Source organism: Lynx canadensis, chromosome A1 (genome assembly GCF_007474595.2).
Source record: "Lynx canadensis isolate LIC74 chromosome A1, mLynCan4.pri.v2, whole genome shotgun sequence".
Lineage (NCBI taxonomy): Eukaryota > Metazoa > Chordata > Mammalia > Carnivora > Felidae > Lynx > Lynx canadensis.
The window spans coordinates 7,746,139-7,766,264 of record NC_044303.2 but is presented as its reverse complement, the minus strand read 5'-3'; the positions used below and the strand labels follow the sequence as shown (position 1 = coordinate 7,766,264).

The 20,126-nt window shown below is 45.4% G+C and overlaps 2 protein-coding genes and 1 long non-coding RNA gene across 12 annotated transcripts in view; 1 reads left to right on the top strand and 2 right to left on the bottom strand.

The window, feature by feature from the left end:
• The window catches only part of FLT1 (fms related receptor tyrosine kinase 1), a 175,721-nt gene extending 165,317 nt beyond the window's left edge, over nt 1–10,404 (top strand). For both annotated transcript variants that reach the window (XM_030308446.1, XM_030308437.1), the window contains exons 28-30: nt 2,148–2,232; nt 4,416–4,510; nt 8,357–10,404. In XM_030308446.1, coding sequence (XP_030164306.1) covers nt 2,148–2,232; nt 4,416–4,510; nt 8,357–8,558 — 382 coding nt within the window. In that variant the 3' untranslated portion in view covers nt 8,559–10,404. The remainder of the gene's footprint in view (nt 1–2,147; nt 2,233–4,415; nt 4,511–8,356) is intronic.
• On the bottom strand, nt 65–8,928 carry LOC115509193. 5 transcript variants are annotated; one of them, XR_003967255.1, is made up of 6 exons: nt 8,840–8,928; nt 7,532–7,934; nt 4,841–5,898; nt 4,142–4,258; nt 1,383–1,600; nt 65–211 (listed from the first exon to the last, which is right to left on the bottom strand). It is a non-coding gene; the product is annotated as an uncharacterized LOC115509193 (long non-coding RNA). The 5 variants fall into 5 exon arrangements; XR_003967252.1 differs by lacking the exon at nt 65–211 and having other exon boundaries at nt 446–1,600; nt 4,841–5,138; nt 5,809–5,898; XR_003967254.1 differs by lacking the exon at nt 65–211 and having other exon boundaries at nt 446–1,600; nt 4,841–5,134; nt 5,809–5,898.
• Nucleotides 10,405–17,160: 6,756 nt separating the features above from the next.
• Nucleotides 17,161–20,126, bottom strand: part of PAN3 (poly(A) specific ribonuclease subunit PAN3) — a 134,717-nt gene continuing 131,751 nt past the window's right edge. For all 5 annotated transcript variants that reach the window (XM_030308388.1, XM_030308378.1, XM_030308406.1 and 2 more), the window contains one exon: nt 17,161–20,126. In XM_030308388.1, coding sequence (XP_030164248.1) covers nt 19,986–20,126 — 141 coding nt within the window. In that variant the 3' untranslated portion in view covers nt 17,161–19,985.

Genomic DNA, 20,126 nt, shown 5'->3' with positions numbered 1-20,126 from the left:
AGAGAGAGAGAGACACAGAATCAGAAGCAGGCTCCAGGCTCCGAGCTGTCAGCACAGAGCCCAAAGTAGGTCTCAAACCCATGAACCATGAGATCATGACCTGAGCCGAAGTCAGACACTTAACCAATTGAGCTATCCAGGCGTCCCTTGATAGTTTCTTAATATTATTAAATATTCAGGTTTCCGTAAGTTTCCCAAATGTCTTTTATACCTTAAGAAAAAAACAAAAAACAAATCAGGATCCAATCAAGAAGAGCACATTGCATTTTCTTTACTCTTACTAAAAAAATTTTTTTTATGTTTATTTATTTTTGAGAGAGAGAGAGACAGAGTGTGAGCAGGCGAGGGGCAGAGAGAAAGGGAGACACAGACTCTGAAGCAGGCTCCAGGCTCTGAGCTGTCAGCACAGAGCCTGACACGGGGCTCGAACCCACGAACTGTGGGATCATGACCTGAGCTGAAGTCGGACACTTAACCGACTGAGCCACCCAGGTGCCCCTCTTGACTCTTATTTAGAATAATCTTACATCTTTTTTCCCCCCCAAAGACTTTTTTTTTTTTTTTTCATGAGACCTTAGATAAAATAATTTGTTTTTCTTATTGGATACACTAACATACCATTCATTACTGTAGAGGAAAATTGGAGAAGGGACAAGGGAAAATGTATGGATTCAGTGTCTCCACTGGGTGCTGGGCGGGGGTCAGCTCTTCAGTACTAACGATTATACGTGTGTCAACACGTCATTACCAGTGGCTCTGTGTGTATCCCACATCAATGCCAACAGTCATATATGAATCAAACATCGCTACTAATGGTTACGTGTGTATCATACACATTCAGCACTGATGCTGTGCGTGGTCTGGCACTGTGCTGGGCTCTTTGTACAAAGCATCAATTCCTTTAATGCTCAAAACAATACTATACGGTAGATATTATTATTACTGTTACACAAATGGGGCCCTTAAGGCTCCATGGAAGATAGCGTGCCAAAACTGTGTGCCTAGAAAGTGGCAGAATAGAGTCTGTGACCCAGGTATTTTAACACTGCGTCCTTGTTTCCATGCAGTTAGGACTATGTTTAGGATGTTTAAGACTATCCTATGGGCCTTCTAGTGTCTTCATCTGCAGTAGGCACAACCCCAGAGCTTTGACCTCAGTTCAGCCACACTGGGCAGGTGACCAGGGGAGGCATAGCTAAGGGTTGGGCCAGTCTGAAAAGACTGACAGCCATCTGTGACAGGCCGAGAAGTCCAGTGACCAGCCCCGATTTGTGGTAATGGGTTACATGTCGGTGGCACTGCTCCCTCTCCGTGACCAGCCCAACAGGCTGCAACAAATGAATCACCCATTTCTTTTTAAAGACAAGAAAACTAGGTCAGACCGAACACATTCGCAGTAGCTGATTGCGTCAGAGATGAAGGAGGGAAGCTGTCAAAGTTGTTTGAGCCCTTTCAGGGGGTTGCTCAGCCTTCGACCAATGAAGCGCTCATCTAGAAATCGGGCCTTGCAGATGGTGACAGGGTTTCAGACTGAGAAACTCCGTCAGTAGGTGAACTTGCCCGAGGAAGAGCCAGATGGTGGAGATATCTGCCAGCCTTCCTAGTGGGTGGGTCATCAACAAAAGGTCAGGAGGTAGTTATAGGGAAAACACACAGTTACAACCCATTTTTCCCAGTCTGTAATCCCAGAACAGAATATACAAGACTAGCCATTAAATCAGCTGTGTGGCCTGGAGAGGTCATTTCATTGGTCTCCTCACATCTTGGAGAAGTAGGCAGCCACACGTTATCAAGTCACCCCCCTCCGCTGGGCATCATTTCTCTCCTCTGTAAGATACGGCGTTTAGACCACGAGATGACTCGGGTTTCTTCTGGGCCTGACATTTCCCCAGTTCCACAAGGGACTACAGGCCTAACCACTACTGAGTCTCTCCAGGGTCCCTATGGGATTTTGCTCAAAACTGTGCAGTGTGGATTGACAGCCGTAGGGGGGAAGTGGCCACCACTGTCAGGATTCCCAGGAGAACACAGCAGGAAAGTTCCAGTACTCCGGTTCATCTCAGCTGGGAGACAGTGCCCATAGTCCCCCGACTAATAAAAACTAGATGCATTTTCCTACGTTGATTATCCTTCTGCTTCTTCCTCAGATATGTGAATGCTTTCAATTTCTTGAGCTTGGAGAGAATCAAAACCTTTGAAGAACTTTCGCCAAACGCCACCTCGATCTTTGATGTAAGTGATGGGATTAGCCTACTTAGTGCACCATGGCAGGACCCTTTGCCAGACTCTTACCCAAACACAAGCTCCAGTAACCTGCTGGCTCCCGGTTCATAGGGGTCAGTAATGAGTGGCTCAGACAACAATTTCAGGGGACAAGACTTAGCCAAACGGAGCTGATGTGAAAACAGGTAATTCTGTAGTTTGACAGTGACCTAGAATTCACTCCAGGGTCCAAGTCCTCACCTGGTCGTAATTTAGTCCCTTGGGTCACAGTTCAGGCAGTAACTTCATGGTGGGTTTCTAAGCTTCTTAGCTATCAATGATGGAACCCTGTTTTCAGATTAATGGAGGAATCCAAAGCTGTGAGTAGCTGGGTCTTCCTGATCTAACAGAAAGCTCTCTCATAAGAGTAGCCTACCTCGGCCTTACGTCCCTTCCCACTAGGGTTCTAGAGGCTGAATAGCCATGTTCCTCCCCAGCCACGATGGGAGAAGTGATCCAGAACAACCTGGCAAACCCAAGGCCCCACCCAGCTTGTACTTGGAAGCTCTGGGCCTTGAGGTTGAGAGTAAGGGGAGGTGAGGGAAAACCGGGCAAGAGTACCCTTTGCTTCAAGACCCTTGCACTCCAAGTGATCTCCAGGCCAGGTAAGCACGGTTGCCACTAAACGGGCTAGGAATGCGGAGTCTCAGGACCCACCCACACTCCCAGAGTCAGACTTCGCACTGTCACAAAGTCCCCGGGGACAGATGTGAACAGTGAAGTTTGAGAAGCACGGGTGATGCCCACGTCCCATAAAGGGCCTGGGAAACCCGCCAGGGTGTGAAGGTGATGGCCACAAACCCAGTGGCCTGGAGATTAAAAAGCACCAAAAGCTTCTCAAAAGCACTAGATAAAGAGGAGAAAGTGATCAAAACATTTAAAAACATGACAAATAAGTCATACAAAAGTATTCCAGTCGTACAAAAGTAGCTGGAAATGAAATTTTGTTTTTCTGCTTTGGTTTTAAGTGCTAGGAAACGACACTGAGCAAAACATGGAAGACTTCTCTCAACCTTAACCCTCCCCACCGGGATTCAGTGGGGACTGCAAGCTCCTTGGCTTGCTTAGGCTTGTCTACTGATGATCAAGGACACAAACACAACCCAAGGGAGACTCAAGGGTGGCAGGAACAAAGAGTCCACTCACTGGGAATGCTGTGTTAGCACAGTAAGGAACACCTGCCTAAAACCCGATGCTAAGGATGAACCAACGAGAAAATGGAATGTTGAAGGGTGCCTGGGGGCGCTCAGTTGGTTGAGCGCCGAACTTCGGCTCAGGTCATGATCTCACGGTTTGTGAGTTTGAGCCCCACGTCGGGCTCTCCGCTCTCAGCCTGTTTCGGATCCTCTGTCCCCTCTCTGGCTGTCCTTCCCCACCTTGTGCTTTCTCTCTCTCTCAAAAACAAATAAAACATTAAAAAAGTCAATTAAAAAACATGGAATTGTGCTGGAAACCATGACAGCTGAGGGTCTGACAATTCCATAGGAGTCATAAGAAAAAAAACTGATTTTTAAACCATGTCTTCATAATTTCTTGGTTGTTGTTGTTTGTTTTTGTTTTGTTTTGTTTTTTTTCTTGAGAGAGAGAGAGTGTGAGCAGGGGAGAGAGAGAAAGATCTCAAGCAGGCTCCAAGCTCAGTGCAAAGCCCAACATGGGGTGTGATCCCACAACCCTGGGATCATGACCTGAGCCCAAATCAAGAGTCAGATGCTTAACTGAGCCACCCAGATGCTCCAATTTCTCAGAATTTTTTGTGTGGTGCATCTTTTGTGTGGTCACCAGAGAACAGCATACCCATAGATGACAGTCATCTGCCAAAATTCGTTTTAGTATATGTAGGCAATAATTTGTATAAAAGTTTACTATAAAAAATGCTCACCTGTTACTTGCAGTTTTCCCTTGTGTTTAAATGCATTTCCTTCCCCTTCGGGGAAGAAGGGCCTCCAAGTCACTGGGAATAATAGGCATTGCTTGCGACAAAATGTAGATTTGCCCCCTATGGAGAAAATGCTTTGTCTTAATAGGCAGGTGAGGACAGAGCTTGGGGTGACTTTGAGTGCGCAGCCAAGTATTATCCCCCCCCCCTACTCAGCGTGGCCCCCTCTGGGTGAGGCAAGAAGTGTAACCCTTTTTCCTCCCCCCCCCCCCACCAGGATTACCAGATGGACAGTGGCTCTCTGCTGGCCTCCCCCTTGCTGAAGCGCTTCACCTGGGCTGAGAGCAAACCCAAGGCCTCACTGAAGATTGAGTAAGGAAGTTGGCGGGGGGGGGGGGGGGGGGGTCTTTTCTATGATCAATCGATGGAGGGGTGTGAAGGAAGATGCTGGGGAAAATGTAATGGGGACATTTGAGGGCTCCTTGCCTCCCTGAACTACAGTGTCGAGGCATTGCAGAAAGGCACTATTTTCCCCCTCAGAAGGGCAAGAAGGAGGGTATAAAATCAGGGCCATGAGCACCAGAGCAGAGAAGGAAGCCTGGGATTTAAGAAGTGAAAACATGCAGAAAACTCCCAACAGAGACAGGCAGTCCAAACGCGTGAGGCACAGTGACTCAGTTGGAAGGAGCCTGACATGCCCACCTGTGAACAGTGCCCAAGTCAGGTGGAGACGTGCTCGTGGGGGCGGGGAGGGGAGCTAGCCTCCGATCACAGCCTCGGCTGGCAAAATCTGTACAGGAAGCGTCACGGCCCTGTTTTCCGGTAGTAAGACATGCCATCCCGAGACACCAACCCTTCCAAACGAAAGCTTGTTTCCTGTTGGATCCTGGCATTCCATCCCTACAGTGGCCGTCGGCAAGTACCGTCGGAATTACTTAGGCTCCGGCTTTTTATTCCACTGGCCCTGCTGTCACTTCAGCTTCTCTGTGCTCGTCTCTACCTGGGAAGAGCACCGGACAGGCAAACTATCCATCAGGGATTCCTTCCTTCCCGGGTTCAAATGACTGCCCTGTCTACCCCAAAGTCAAGAACCTGACCGTCTTTTCTTCAGGAGCCACACACAAAACAGCTACTCAACCCTGCCACTAGAGTATAAGAGCAGCCATCAACAACGTATAAACAAGGAGATGTGGCTGTGTTCCAGTCACCTGTATTTACAAAAACAGGTAGCCGTGGCCAGTGAGCACAAGAAAAGATGCTTAAGGTCACGGGTCATCAGGAAAATGCAAATCAGCTTCACCCCCCACTAGGACGGCTAGAACCAAAAAGTTGGAGGTGATGAAAGTCTTGTGCGTTGCTGGTGGGGATGTAAAACGGTCTGGCCACTTGGGGAAACAGTCTGGCCGTTCTTAATCAAAAAGGTTAATTAGAGTTACTCTGTGACTCAGCAGTTGCCCTCCTTAGGTACACACCCACCCAACAGAAGGAAAACTTAACGTTCACGCAAAAACTTGTACGCAAATGTTCGTAGCAGCATCGTTCATAATGACCCAAAGTAAAAGCAAGCCAAATGTCCTTCAGTTGCTGGATAAAATGCAGTAGACTCATACGATCATTATTTGCCAATAAAAAAGTACGAGGTACTGGTACATGCTACAACGTGGACAAACCTTGAAAACGTTGTTAAGTGAACGAAGCCAGTCACCGCCGACCACATGCGGTAGGCTTCCATTCACATGAAACGCCGGGCACAGGCAGATCTGTGGAAAGAAAGTAGACCAGTGGTTGTCTAGGGCTGGGGGTGGGAAGTGTGGGAGAAGGGCAATTGGCTATACTAATGGGTATGGGTTTTGGAGGATGACAATGGCCTGAAATCAATTGTGTTGATGGTTGCACCATCTATGAATATACTAAAAACCATTCGGCTGGACCCTTTATTTTTTTTAATGTTTATTTTTGAGAGACAGAGACAGAGTGCAAGAGGGGAGGGGGAGAGAGAGGGAGACACAGAATTGGAAGCAGGCTCCAGGCTCTGAGCTGAGGGGTGTGAGTCGGCACAGAGCCCGACACAGGGCTCGAACTCACGAACCATGAGATCTTGACCTGAGATGAAGTTAGACGCATAACCGACTGAGCAACCCAGGCGCCCCTCAGCTGGACACTTTAAACAGTGAACTGTATCTCAATAAAGCCGCTTAAAAACAAAACAAAGCATGCAGGTGACCAGCCCACAGGTTGTAGTTTGCTGATCTTGATCTAAGTCAAAAGATCGCTCCAAATGCCTCTCTGAGTGATATAAATCCAAAGGGTAGGAACAGGGCCAGGCAAACATCTGCATAGTTTCCTGTTAACATAAGCACAATGATGATCCCAGAGTGGAGTCCCCTCAGAGGGTAACAGATTAGGGGACCCTCACAAAGAATAAGTATACACAGGAGGAAAGGAAGCAGGATACCACAACCTTTTGTTTCCTACTTTGGAACACTTACCTAGATCTTTGTGAAGGAAAACTATTGCGCCCTCCAGAGATTAAAAATATAGATAATGCATGTTGGGGAGCCTGGGTGGCTCAGTCGCTTCAGCATCCAACTCTGGGTTTCGGCTCAGGGCATGATCTCATGGTTTGTGAGTTCAAACCCTGAATCGAACAGCACGGAGCCTGCTTGGGCTTCTGTCTCTCTGTCTCTCTCAAAATAAAAAAAATTTTTAAAAGAAAATGCTGGACGTGTTAGTCCAGAACCAACCTAACTGTGGTGGCGCGTCAGGTTTCCTCATTCTCATCCCAGCTATTAAGAAACAAATGTGAGGGCTCCCGGGTGGCTCAGTGGGTTAAGCATCTGACTTTGGCTCAGGTCATGATCTTACGGTTCGTGAGTTTGAGTCCCGCTTCGGGTGAACTCGAGTCCTGCTTCGATGAGCCCCGGCTCCTCTCTCTGCCCCCACCTTCTCTCCCCTGCAGGCTTACTTGCATCCTCTCTCAACAAACAAACACGAATGGACAAGAGAAGCTTTTCTTTCTTATCTATCTTATGCTGGATGCAAAATACAGAACCAGAAGCAAGTTTCTCCTTTGAGCCTTGCTAGTGACATAGAGTCCCGTAACTTAAAAGCTTTCTAGGGGCGCCTGGGTGGCGCAGTCGGTTAAGCATCCGACTTCAGCCAGGTCACGATCTCGCGCTCCGTGAGTTCGAGCCCCGCGTCGGGCTCTGGGCTGATGGCTCGGAGCCTGGAGCCTGTTTCCGATTCTGTGTCTCCCTCTCTCTCTGCCCCTCCCCAGTTCATGCTCTGTCTCTCTCTGTCCCAAAAATAAATAAACGTTGAAAAAAAAAAAATTAAAAAAAAAAACAAACTTTCTAGAACACAAACATGATGGGGAGAGACAACCGCACTAACCTTTTTGTATGAAGCTCTATTCATTTCTTGATGCTGTTGTGACACTCGATCACAAACTTGGTGGCTTAAAGCGAGAGAAACGTACTCTCTTGTAGTTCTGGAGGCCAGAAGCCCCAAATCAAGGTACTGGCAGAGCCACGATCCCTCTGGAAGGCCGAGGGAGAATCCATTCCTCACTTTTTCCAGCTCCTGGTGTCTCTGGGCATTCCGTGGCTCGTGGCCACGTGTCTCTGCTCCACCTTCAACCCCCCCCCCCCCCCCCCCCCCGCTGCCTTCTGCGTGTGGCTGTGCATCTCCATCATCCTCTCTTACAAGGACACACGTGGTTGTGCTCAGGGTCCGCCTGGATAATGCAGGCTAAGTTCCTCTTCCGCAGATCCTCAGCTCCACCACCTCTCTCACCCTGGAAGAGAACATTCAGTCCTTTGCCATCTCAAGTGCCATTCACAGGTTCCAGGGATTCTGGAGGCGGGAGCATTTTTCTGCCCACGATGGTAGCTAAGTGGTCTAAGGACAGGGGAGGGCCACGTGTGTCCTGGAGGGATTTTCCACCCGAGATGACGGATTTGCGGCATCTGGTCACACGGTCTGCCGCCCCCCGGCCAGTGGAAGACGTCATTCTGCCGAGTGCCACCGAGCTGGGAGTAGAGGGGCAGCGTGCAGCTTTAGGACAGAGGGCATCTGCCCGGAGGTGGGGATGGGGCTCAAGAACCGCCAGCTGTAGAACAGCCATGAGCAAACGACCCGACGGGAGAGAGCGGACAGACATCAGCGTTTGTTTCCAAGAAGTCAATTTTGTGCATTTGTTTTCTTTCCTTTCTTTAGCTTGAGAGTGACCAGTAAAAGTAAGGAGTCGGGGCTTTCTGACCTCACGCGGCCTACTGTCTGCCATCCCAGGTGTGGGCACACCAGCAAAGGCAGGCGCAGGTTCACATACGACAACTCCGAGCTGGAGAAGAAGATTTCGTCCTGTTCTCCTCCCCCAGACTACAACTCGGTGGTCCTATATTCCACCCCGCCTGTCTAAAAGTTCGACACGTAGCCTTATTTCTAGAACCACACGAGTATTTATACCCCCTGAAAACTAGCTTTTGCCAGTAGGACACATACATACATGTACACCTTTACCTTTCCACAGGAGCAAGCTGCCTTTTGTGATTTTTCTTAATAAGTGCTTCTTTTTCTTTTTGACTAACAAGAATGTAACCCCAGATAGAGTAATAGTGATAAGTAAAGAACACCACTGGTAAAGCCTCACGTTAATTCAGTGTGTTAGAGAGACCCTTACTTCCAAGCCCAATGACTTACCTGCTCCTGCCCCCGAGACCGCAGGGCGTTCAATGATTCAGGAGATGCACCGATCATGCGAGGCAGCATGGACTCCACGGGGCCAGCCACCAGCACCCTGGAACCGGGAGGCAAGGAGCCGTAAGCCGGCCCGCGCAGTGTCTCTGGGGTCCTCTAGCAGATGCAACTTCCGGGGAAGGAGGAGGAGAAGGGAGAAAGGAAGAAGCGAGCAAGGAGGACAAAAGCACTGGAGAGAATTGGCGCCGTCCTGTATGGGGAGGGAGTAGGTGAGGGCTGTCCCCCATGACACTGCAGTGGCTTCCGGACCCGGACCAAACCCGGTCCACACTGAGAACCCACCTTGGGGAGCAGACAGGACAGAGACACGAGGGGACACTTTCTGGATTCCAGCAGGCAAGTAAAGGACAAGCAATATTTTCTTTTTGGCAACTACAAATTTTAAAACGTTAGCTATGGGACTGGATCTATGCCCATTCCCACATATGGCACATTTTAAAATTTCTAGCACGGAGCGTGGTGCTCAGATCTGAGCCCGGACTGCAGGCCCCTCTAGCAATATACACTGAAACCTCACCCTGAGCTCGGCTGGCTCCATGGGCACCATGGCCTTGCACTTAGCAGATTGCTCAGAGTAAGCTCACTGGAACGGGTTTGGTCTGTTAGGGTTACCTGTGGGGCTTGAAGCCACATTTTAAAAAATGTCAGATTCTATTTTGAGTATTAATATATAATCAAGACACTTTTTTTTTTTTTTTTTTTTTTACACTAACCTGTTTTGTCCAGTTAGTTATAAACGGAAGCTGAGGAGGATGAAAACAAAGAGTCCTGCGGAGGGTTTCCTCTGTACCAAAACCAGGATAGGTGGAGCGAAAGCGGGATGAGCACAGTAAAAACCCCATCTCTTTACCACCCAAACCAACTCACGGGAACAGTTGGGGCCCAAAGGAGAGGAAGCCAATCATGTTTCCTTTTTCATGGGGTTCTACAATCTCATGCTGGTCTACTGGAAAGATGTGTAAGAGTATTAACCAATGTTTATTAAGCACTTTATGCTCCTGGAGAAAAAAGGTGATATGTAATTTATGCAAGATACTTTTAGAATTGGGACTCAGGATATTAGTTATTGAGCCATCAGTAGGAGAAAAGCCTCTCTTCATCTGCTTTGGCCCTTGCCTTGGGTCTGAGAATGATGGAAATAGGGAGACAGGGTACAAAAGGGTGCCTACTCTTCAGGGTTTAAAGACCCTGGAACTCTCAGCAGGCTCTGATGCTGTGTATTTAGGACGTATGTACCTTCTAAAGCCAGTCAAAGCTGGACAGGTTAACAGTGAATTGCTGCTTCTGGTAGAGACGAGTGTGCTTCCCTTTAGGCAAGTAACTTAACTCTAGAACCTGAAATATAATAGGAGAATCTTTACTTCCTTCCCTGTGTGTCACATTCCTGTGTCAAGGTTCTTAGTCTAAAGAGATGGGACAGTCAGCACAGCCCAAAAGGAAGGAAGCAGGTGCTCCAGTGGGGGTTCTGCTGGAGAAGCGTCTGGCCAGCAGAGAAGTGAGGCAGGCCTCTCCACCAGGACCCCAGTCCAGACAAAATCAGGCCAGGGCCAGAAGAGGGGAAAAGCTTTGTTCTTCCTCGTCTTCATGTGCACAAAAAGCACCTGTGACAGTCGGTGATAGTATCAATCAGGTAACCAGAAGGAGGTTCAACAGGGAAAAGAAAAGAAGACCTCAATCAGCTTTGCCGATTTTTCATATCCGATAAGGATCCAGCAATGAGTGAAAACAAAAACCTTAACTATACGTACAATATCTTAATTTTGATAACCTAATTAATTCTTAATTGTTCAAAGACCCTAGTAATATCATCTTTCCAAAAGAAAAAAAAATCTTCAGAATTTATGTTAATTCAGCTGCTTCAAAGACTCAGGTTCAGAGCCTACGTGAGTCCATTGGTCAAGATGGTTCCATCTAGAGTGTCCATCACAGAAAGGAAAATGGAAGGTTGCAGTCATGAGTCCACCCAGTTGCAGCGTGCTTGCCGCAGACTGGTTCTTTAACCAGCACTGGATGTTAAACACTAAAAACTGAAACACTCATTAACCCATGGTATTATTAGAACCATTTGGCATTTATGACAAACATAGTTGGCACAATCCTTTCAGGATTTGTGAGAGCATGTGTGTGTAACAGTGTGGGTGGAACGGGACTGAAACCATATGGAAGTCTGTATCTAGTTAAGTCTAAGAAGCGATGCTCAGACCTTGGTTTTAGCTCGTGAAACAAATTTGTCCAAACCCTGAAAAAAATGTTATGTAGGTCTTCTAGCTGTGCCTGGTTTCCCAGCCCGTAAAGAATGTCAAACACGAACAGATACTTGCCAGTCCCTTTTCATTGCAAAAGGAGCACAACTCGGACTGACAGTGGTAGTAACTGTATGTGTATATACGTGTGTGTGTGTTGTGCGTGACTATTTAAGGAAACTGGAATTTTAAAGTTACTTTTATACAAACAAGAATATATGCTGCAGATATAAGTAAGACTTAATTTGGTCCTACATCTCTAGTCACCATGAATGTATTTTGTATGCTATCTTCATATAATAAAATTAACTTCTGAAAACATCTACCTGTTTTCTCCAATTTGCTTATACGTGGGAAAAAAAAGGGGGGGTGGTCACAGGTTTTTCCTTGGGGGTGGACGGCCGGTGTCCTGGGGGATCTCCTTAAATACCAGTAGTGAAACACAGCACAAGGAAAATCCAGCAAGCCCTCTGAAGAGAGGGGCAGAGTTTTCTCTCAGTACCACAAGATGCTGCTCTAAGCCATCAGGGTGCTGTAAACAGTAAATCAAAACCACAAACCAGGCACATCGCCCAGAAAACAAAACACTAAAATGAATACAATTAGAAGCGAAATGTACAGACCAAGTACAAGCACTGGCTGCAGATGGAGGTACCCTCAATGAAAGAAGAGGCGGGTTTTCCCCAACACTAATTTTCAGCTAAGAAACGATTACCATAATTACAGGATGTGTGTGTGCGCGCGTCTGTGTGTATATCAGAGGTCGTACGCAGGAAACCATACAGAATGATTAGGCAGAAGCCTGAGACACGAGAGCTTCCCTAAGAAAAGTACACTAGCCACATGCTGTTTTCTGTGAATTACGTCGTCGACGCGATCATCACCAACAGACATGGAGTAAGTGACCAACAAATTGTCCTCGTAAGTGGTCATACCGTCACCTTCCTGAAAACATCATGCAGAAACTAGATTGGAGACATATGTGGGAAAACAGGTCTACTTTTTTGGAGACAAAGGCAAGAAAAAGAAAAAGAAAAAACGACTCCCCCCGGTAAGTTTGTGGTTAACCGAAGAGGGCACATGGCGTTTCATCTTCGTGAATCAGAAATCCTTTAAAAATAGTATCGGTTTTCATAACGTAAGAGTAAAGTCACTCATTTAAGCACATGATTTGAAGAATGCTCGAGGAATTGGTTCAGAAATTTTCTCATGACTCTGGAAACTTACAGGACATTTGGGAATTGTTTTTTTTTTTTCCCTTTTCTCCAGCAGAAGGATCTCCCAGTAAGGTTTATCAGACTCCTCAGTGTTAAACATACTACCAGACTTCTGGGTTTCACAGGCCAGGAAATTTTACGAAAATATCCTGGGTTCCAACGCAGGGATGACTAACCTTCTATTTTCTCAACGAAGGATATTTTAAGGGAGAAAAACACAAAACCAAAACAACCAGAGGCCACAAATACCCTGTTCCTTGAGCTGGGTGTGGTACACAGGTGTGTTCACTTTGTGATAATTCATGGAACTATGAACTTATTTGCAAGCTTGTGTGTATGTGCGTACTATTCTTCGATACAAGATTATTAAAAGGAAAAAAAACATTTAATGCCACAGTTTTCACAGATGACCGATTTAAGAGAGTATGGGCTTCCTCTCAGACGAAAATATATTAACTTCATGTGCCAGCAACTAGTCCAAGTGCTTTGAGGAATAACACTCAATTTCCAAAGCAATCCAATGTGATTGGTACTATTAGTTATACCCACATCAATGGGAAGACTGAATGAAGTAACCCAAAGAGCACTTCAAAATCTCACCATCACATCTACCACTGGCCTGCACCTGTAGTCACATGCTCTGCCTTCCTTCCTGGATGGTCAATCCAAAACCTGTCCTGGCATGCCTGGATTCCTTCCTGTACTCAAGGACACAACTCCAGCAATTCACTGCTCCCTCACCCCCCATCAGTGTGTCCCTCTCCCATCAGATCACACAAACATGCTATTACCCCTCCCATGTTACAAAAACAAACAAACAAAACCTTTCATCCCTACTTGCCTCTTCAGCCACCGCCCCATTTCTTTATTCTTTACAGCAAAATTCCTTGATGTAGTTGGTCTCCATTTCCGAGTTCACCCCCTCAAGTACTCTGAAACCCACTCAAACCTGGCTTTCAGTGTTACTCACCGAAACCGCTTTTGATAAGGTTACCAGTGACGAGTGACCTGCAAATTGCTAAATGCAACAGCCAATTTTCAGTCTCAATCTTTGTTGACTCATCAATTTGACCCTTATTCTTGAAAATACCTTTTTTACTTTGATTCCAGGACATCAAACATTTTTCTTCCTATTTCACTGGTCATTTCCATCCCTCTTAACTACTCTTCTCTCTTCTCTGACCTTTGAGCACTGACTGTTCCAATTACCCCAGGGTTCTGTCCTTGGACCTCTTTTCCTCTCCGGTTATACTAACTCCCTTCATGATCTCAACCAAGTTCAGGGCTTTAAATGACATCTGTATGACTTGCAAACTACACATACAGAGCAGATCTCTCCAAACTCACTTGTATGCCAATATTGAATTGAGCATCTCTTAGGCTGCGGCAGACCGTATTTCCCAAAAATAGTGGCGACCACAATCTCCCATCTCACATGACCTTTGGCAACATGCTCTTGCCACTTCCCCATCGAATTCTTCTCCCCTACAATCAGACAAGCCTTTGTGACTCACTTGCGATCAACAGAATGTGGCAGAAGTGACACTGCACGGCCCCGAGGCCAAGTCAGAAAAGATCATGCCCTTTCCACCCGAGGCTCCTGGTACACTCATTGTCCAAAAGCTCCCGCTAGAGACCCAGTGGCCGTGACTGGAGAAGCCTGAGCCACATGGTGGGCCCACGTGTAGGTGCTTCCACGGACAGTCGCCAGCTGAGCCCAGCCTTTAAGTCATTCAGTCTGGGTGCCAGATCGGAATGATTTCAGCCCCCAACCACTGAAATTTTCCCAGCAGAGGCCCCAAACATAATGGAATAGAGAGAGATAAGCCATCCCAGCTGTGCCCTGTCCAAATTCCTAACCCACAGAATTCCTGAGAATAACAAAACGGTTGTTGCGTTAGGCCATTAAGTCTGGAGTCACTCATTAAAAACAGCCAGTAGCCACAACAAATGCGTAGTAAACATCTTAAACTGAACAGGTCAGACCAAACTCCCAATTGTCTTTCCTCGCTCCTGTGTCCTTCTTGCCCACCCTCCAAACACACCCTTTTCTAGAACGCTCTCTTCCAGTTTAATAGAATCCTCCGTCCTGCCCAGCAGAGGGTCAAAATCGGAACAGTGACTCTGACTTCTTTTTTCACTCCATATCCAATAACCGGGACATCCTTTTGGCTCAGTCTTTAAAACATATTCAGAATCAGGCACGTGGGTGGCTCAGTCAGTTAAGCGTCCCACTCTTGATTTCGGCTCAGGTGTTGATTTCAATTTGTGACATCGAGCCCCGTGTTCAGCTCGGCGCTGACAGGATGGAGCCTGCTTGGGATTCTCTGTCTCCTTCTCTCTGCTTCTCCCCTGCTGACCCTCTCTCTAAAAATAAATAAATAAATTTAAAGAATAAAAAAAGGGACGCCTGAGTGGCTCAGTCGGTTGAGCGTCCGACTTCAGCTCAGGTCATGATCTCACAGTCTGTGAGTTCGAGCCCCGTGCGGGCTCTGTGCTGACAGCTCAGAGCCTGGAGCCTGCTTCGGATTCTGCGTCGCACAGCCCCTCCCCGCCACCGTCCCTGCCCTGCTTGCACTCTTTCTCTGAAAAAATAAACATTTTAAAAAATAATAAGTTAAATATATTCAGAATCCAGTCACTTCGTGCCACCTCTAGCGCCCGAGTCCAAACCCCATCATCTTTCACTTGAAATATCACGAGAGCTTCCTAACTAGTAACCAAAGTGATCCTTTTTAATTGTACCAGGTTATTCTCCTCACAACCTTTCTTCTCTTTTCCATGTAAGCACCAACATGGTCTTACAATGCTCTACAAAGCACTACCCCCTTCCCCATTACCTGATTTCACTTCCTACTTAGTCCCACTGGCCCTTACTCTTACTCCAGTCACATTGGCCTCCTTGCCATTCCTCAGATATGCCTGGCACATTCTCTGACCTGGAATTCTTCTCCTTCCCATATCCACATGGCTGGCTCCTTGCTCAAATACCACCTTCTCCATAAGACCTACTACCCAGATCATCCGATCTGAAATTCTAGCACCACCACATTCCCCACATCGAGAGTTGCAAGATTAGACAAACACAGGATAACCAATTAAATTTGAATTTCACACAAATAACTTTTTAAGACGAACATGTCCCATGTAATACTTGAGACCCACTTAACGCTAAAAAAGAAACGACCCGTGGTTTACCTGAAATTCAAATCCAGCTCCGTGTTCTGTATTTTTGTGCGCAAAATCTGGCAACCCTACCCACGTCCTTTACGCTACTCTACTCTGTTTCCATAGCCATTGTTACCTCTTAACGTTCTACACGTACTCTGTCCTCTTCCTGCTAGGATGGAAGCTCTGTAGGAACAGAAAGATTGGTCTGTCATGGTCAGAGTTGTTCTGTTGATTCCTCTAGGGCGGTGCCTGCCATAGAACAGGCATTTGGTGAATATTTCATGAATGAGCGAATCCAATTCATTCATTGCACGGAGTGGGATGTCAGCATCTTGTTCTGGCGAGCCGGTTTCTTAACCACCGTGCATACGGGTTTAACGAGTTTTAAGGACACGAGTTTTAAAGGTCTTTCTTCACTGCCCCTCTTGCCCCAAACTCGTACACAAGGACATTTTACAGACATAGCCCGACTTGTGCACCTGCGAAAGGTGGAAGGAAAGGGGAAACACCTGTTTTTGACCATTCAGAGCACAGGACGTGAAAACAACAGAGCCATTTTATCCCCATTGAACAGACGTAACACTGGCCTAGCTTACGCAACATTTTAACGTGTTTCATGTTTTCTCTCAAGAAATCTAAATCTAAAAGATCCCCCCAAAACATTCTCCATCCTGGGCAGACTGGTCTCCCTCCTTCCCCATGAACCTACAGTGGTCATTTTGATTTGCCACCGAATCCACTGGATTTTTTTTTCTTTTTCAAGACCCTTCTACACTTATTCTCGCTCTTCTCCGAATTTCTAAAAGCAACTCACTAGTTCCTGCAGCTAAAAATAAACCCTCCTTCCTCTTTAAGTACCCCTCAATTAGGTCTCCAGTCCCTTATCACTTTCTATTCTGTTTTTCAACTTTTCACTTCAATACAGTACAGGAAATAACCACAATAAACACTAAGTACTCAGATTCAACAAATATTAATGTTTCTGCCATTAAAAAAAATCTACCTTCGGGGTGCGTGGGTGGCTCAGTGGGTTAAGCGTCCAGCTTCGGCTCAGGTCGCGATCTCGCTATGCTATTCCTGAGTTGGAGCCCGGGGTCAGGCTCTGTGCTCAGGCCAGGCCTGGAGCCTGTTTCAGATTCTGCGTCTCCCTCCCTCTCTGCCCCTCTCCCGCTAGCACTCTTGTCTGTCTGTCTCGCTCTCAAAAATAAATAAACATTAAAAAAAATATTTAAAAAAAGAAAAAAAACAAAAACAAAAACGAACCTACCTCATAGTCTGAATAATGTTTCTGGAGGACGTGGGGGGAAGGGTACTCTTCACCTGTATGGTAAATTACCCAAGTACTGAATCAGAGGCTAGCCATATCTTCTTCCGAAACTACACTGTAAGCCATGTGTTATATAGAAATGTTTGGGTAGAACTATGGACTTTATAAATAGCAAGTTCTGGTATCTGCATTCTCAGTACCCAAAATAGATCCAAGTAGGCATTGAGCGGATATCTGGTAAACTAATGAATAAACCTGCCACCAACAATTCCTCCAAACACACAGGAAATGTTCGGCCTTTTAAATCCTGGACATAAGACAAACTTAACCTCGTGAAATGAACTGGTTCCCCCCAAAAGGACAAACTTCTCTGTAATTCTTTATTAAAAATATTGCTGTACACATAGAGACTGAAAACAGGATTAAAGATGAATAACCCATATTGGGGTCATGACATTAGAACTTAACATACTGGTGCTTTTAGGGAAGTTGTTGACATCCAAACCACAGAACCAAGGTCAAAAGCAAAATAATACAAAGGTACCCTCAAAAATATTTACAATGAAGTAAATACACTAACAGAATTTAAAATAGGTACAAAAAATTGAAATGACCAACGTTACATGATTTCAAGGGTTGTCCTTTCTGTGCTTTGATCTGTCATAACAGGAAGGTGTGGGAAGTTTGTATCCTTAATTTGACTACTCTCAGATATTACAATCTTCCTATGAATTAAAAAGACTAACTTTTAGACAACCTCTTAAGTGGAATTACACTATGGAAAAGAGGGCTCCCCCAAAAAACACCTAAGCAGAACTAATAAGAGTTCTACTGGAAACCATTCCCAATAAAAACTAAATGAAAAATAAATATAAAACAAAGCTTAAAAAAAAGATGTATTACCTGACACCAACTGTTTTCTGGCCGACAATATTTACTCATGAAAACAGATCAGCTGTCCACCTTTATATTCAAGCCAAGTCCTGAGGTTACTAGGGGCTGAAGCAAACTAGCACTTAGGATGCAAACATTCTTGGGTTTGTGATTTGAACCTGCCTTGCAGAGGGAAGTTTGCTGGTCGATACAGGATGAGAAATTCAAGCCCTATTTTACCCCTGCCCTTCCTTATTAGCTTTCACAAAACATTGGTCCACAAATTAAATTTTCAAAAAGTTCCCAGACCCCAAAACTAAAATAGATGATCCCCTTTCATTTTCAAAGAAAACAATATTGGAAAAAATCTCCAGCCCGCTTATAAATTAAGCATTTCATATTTCTTCTAGAATACAAGTAGTTCTTTTTTGTACAAAAGAATCACAATATGATTTGTCAAAAAACATATAAAAAGACAGCTGCTCTTCCTCAAATACATGAGCTAATGATAAAAGACTTTTGCATGTTAATGTCTCCAAGTTCTGGTTCCTTTTACATAAAAAAAGAACATTATGGTGGCAAATGTTAATTATCCTTTGAACAGTGAACATTATGTTCTCGTAAAATCCATCCAGATCAAATGCAGTAATTGATTTTCTTTTGAACTCAACAACTGATGCTACCAAACGTGGACTCAGACACACTTGTTAAAATGTGGAAAGCATGTCTTTAGTCTTCAAAGCTTTCAGGTGAAGAGAGGTGTTTTTTTCTTGATGCAAATCTCAAGGCAGAGAAAATCATTTTAAAGCTTATAAAAAGTGGACAGAGAAATATTAAAAACTTCTCTGAAAACTACAAATATGAGCAATTATTAAAATTGAAGACCGTAACATCAGTTGCAAGTGCTTGGAAGTCTTTCCTGACCTTCTGAGTTTCCACGTTTTCTTCATAGTTGCATGGTGAGCACCCGGTGCTAGTAAAACATTCAGTGCTGGGAAAGGAGACAGAGTCTTCATTACTGTGTTTTTGTGAAAGAAAACTCCTATGTATTTGGCAGTCTTCAGTATCAAAGAGTAGGTGTGTCATTAACTAGAAATTCCACGAATACCCAAGTTTGGCAACAACTGCACGTCCAAATATTAAGAAAGTTAAGAGGAGGAAAATTCCAAACTTTTGAGATTGACTTATTCAGGAATATCCCACATAGTGAAGTTATTATCAAAAGTACTATTACTTTGGGCTAAGCAGTGACTGCAAAGGCACAGCAGATTGTTATCCCTCCAGATTCAGGCTGTAAAACTTCAGAAAGCTCTCGATGCCAGACCACTGCTGTGTTTCGTTCACCTTCCGAACAGTGTCTCTGTGTCTGTATCCAGTGTAAAGTACCATAATAAAGCTGTGGTTCCGAGAACAGAACTTTATACAAAAAAAGCAAACTGGAAATAATCTAAAGCAATATACTCCTGAACTTCAGGCCTTGAACGCAATTTACCTTTTTTCCCATTAAAAAAAAAAAAAAGTTGCATAAATGTGAAGTATGTCTGACGAGCAGGGAAACACCTTTTTAAGAAAAGACTCTGGATGAATCTGGAGCCCAGAGCTCTGTGTGCTCCTGTGTGTAAGTTCCTGTGTATCCACTCCTTAGTCATAAAGGATCTAAGTCTACTAATAGGGGAGTTCGTATCCAACAATCCACTGATCTCTCTTTTGTCTGGTCTTAAAAACAAAACAAAACAAAAACCCAAAAATCTCCACTTGAACTAACAGCGGTGGCATACAGAGCTTGCGTCCAATACTCTTACAAGGATTATACACCATACGGTGCTTCTGTGAAACCATTTACCTGGTCCATTACGTCCGTCAGGGCAACCCATCCCCCAAAGAGCAAATTCTGCAACCCTCAGTGACAAAAATGCTGCCCATCATTGTTTCCCAAAAATGTCCTTGCAAACAGTTTCCCTTAATACGTTAAGTATACAATGTGGCAAAAGTTCCAAGATCAGAAAAAAGTCTTTAAAAAATTAAAATTAGTGCATATACAAGTGGAAAAACACGACAGCTGGAACGCCATCCACCTGGTGGCGCTCCCTGATCTAAAGTATTCTTCACAGATCCGGCCCCCAGGCAGCCACAGCTCTAGGCTAAGTGGGACATTCTTCCTTTCGCGTAGCAGTGTACCTGACTGAAGTGCAAGCAGCCTGCTCATGTCCTGTCGGGTTTCCCAAAGGTGGAAGGAGAGGATGAGACCAGTTCAGCTGGAGTGCAATTCGCTATCGGGTAAGGTCCTCAGCCGGGTCCTGCGTCTTTTTCAGCCAATACTACAACTGCCCATTCGCAGCTGCAATCAGTTCCTGGAAAGTGTTTTCAAAGCAGCGCTTTAAGTCACTGTAAGTCACCACAAGTACGCTCTTCTCGTCTCTGGAAATGAGGCTTATTTTTTCTGGCACGCCAGCATCTAA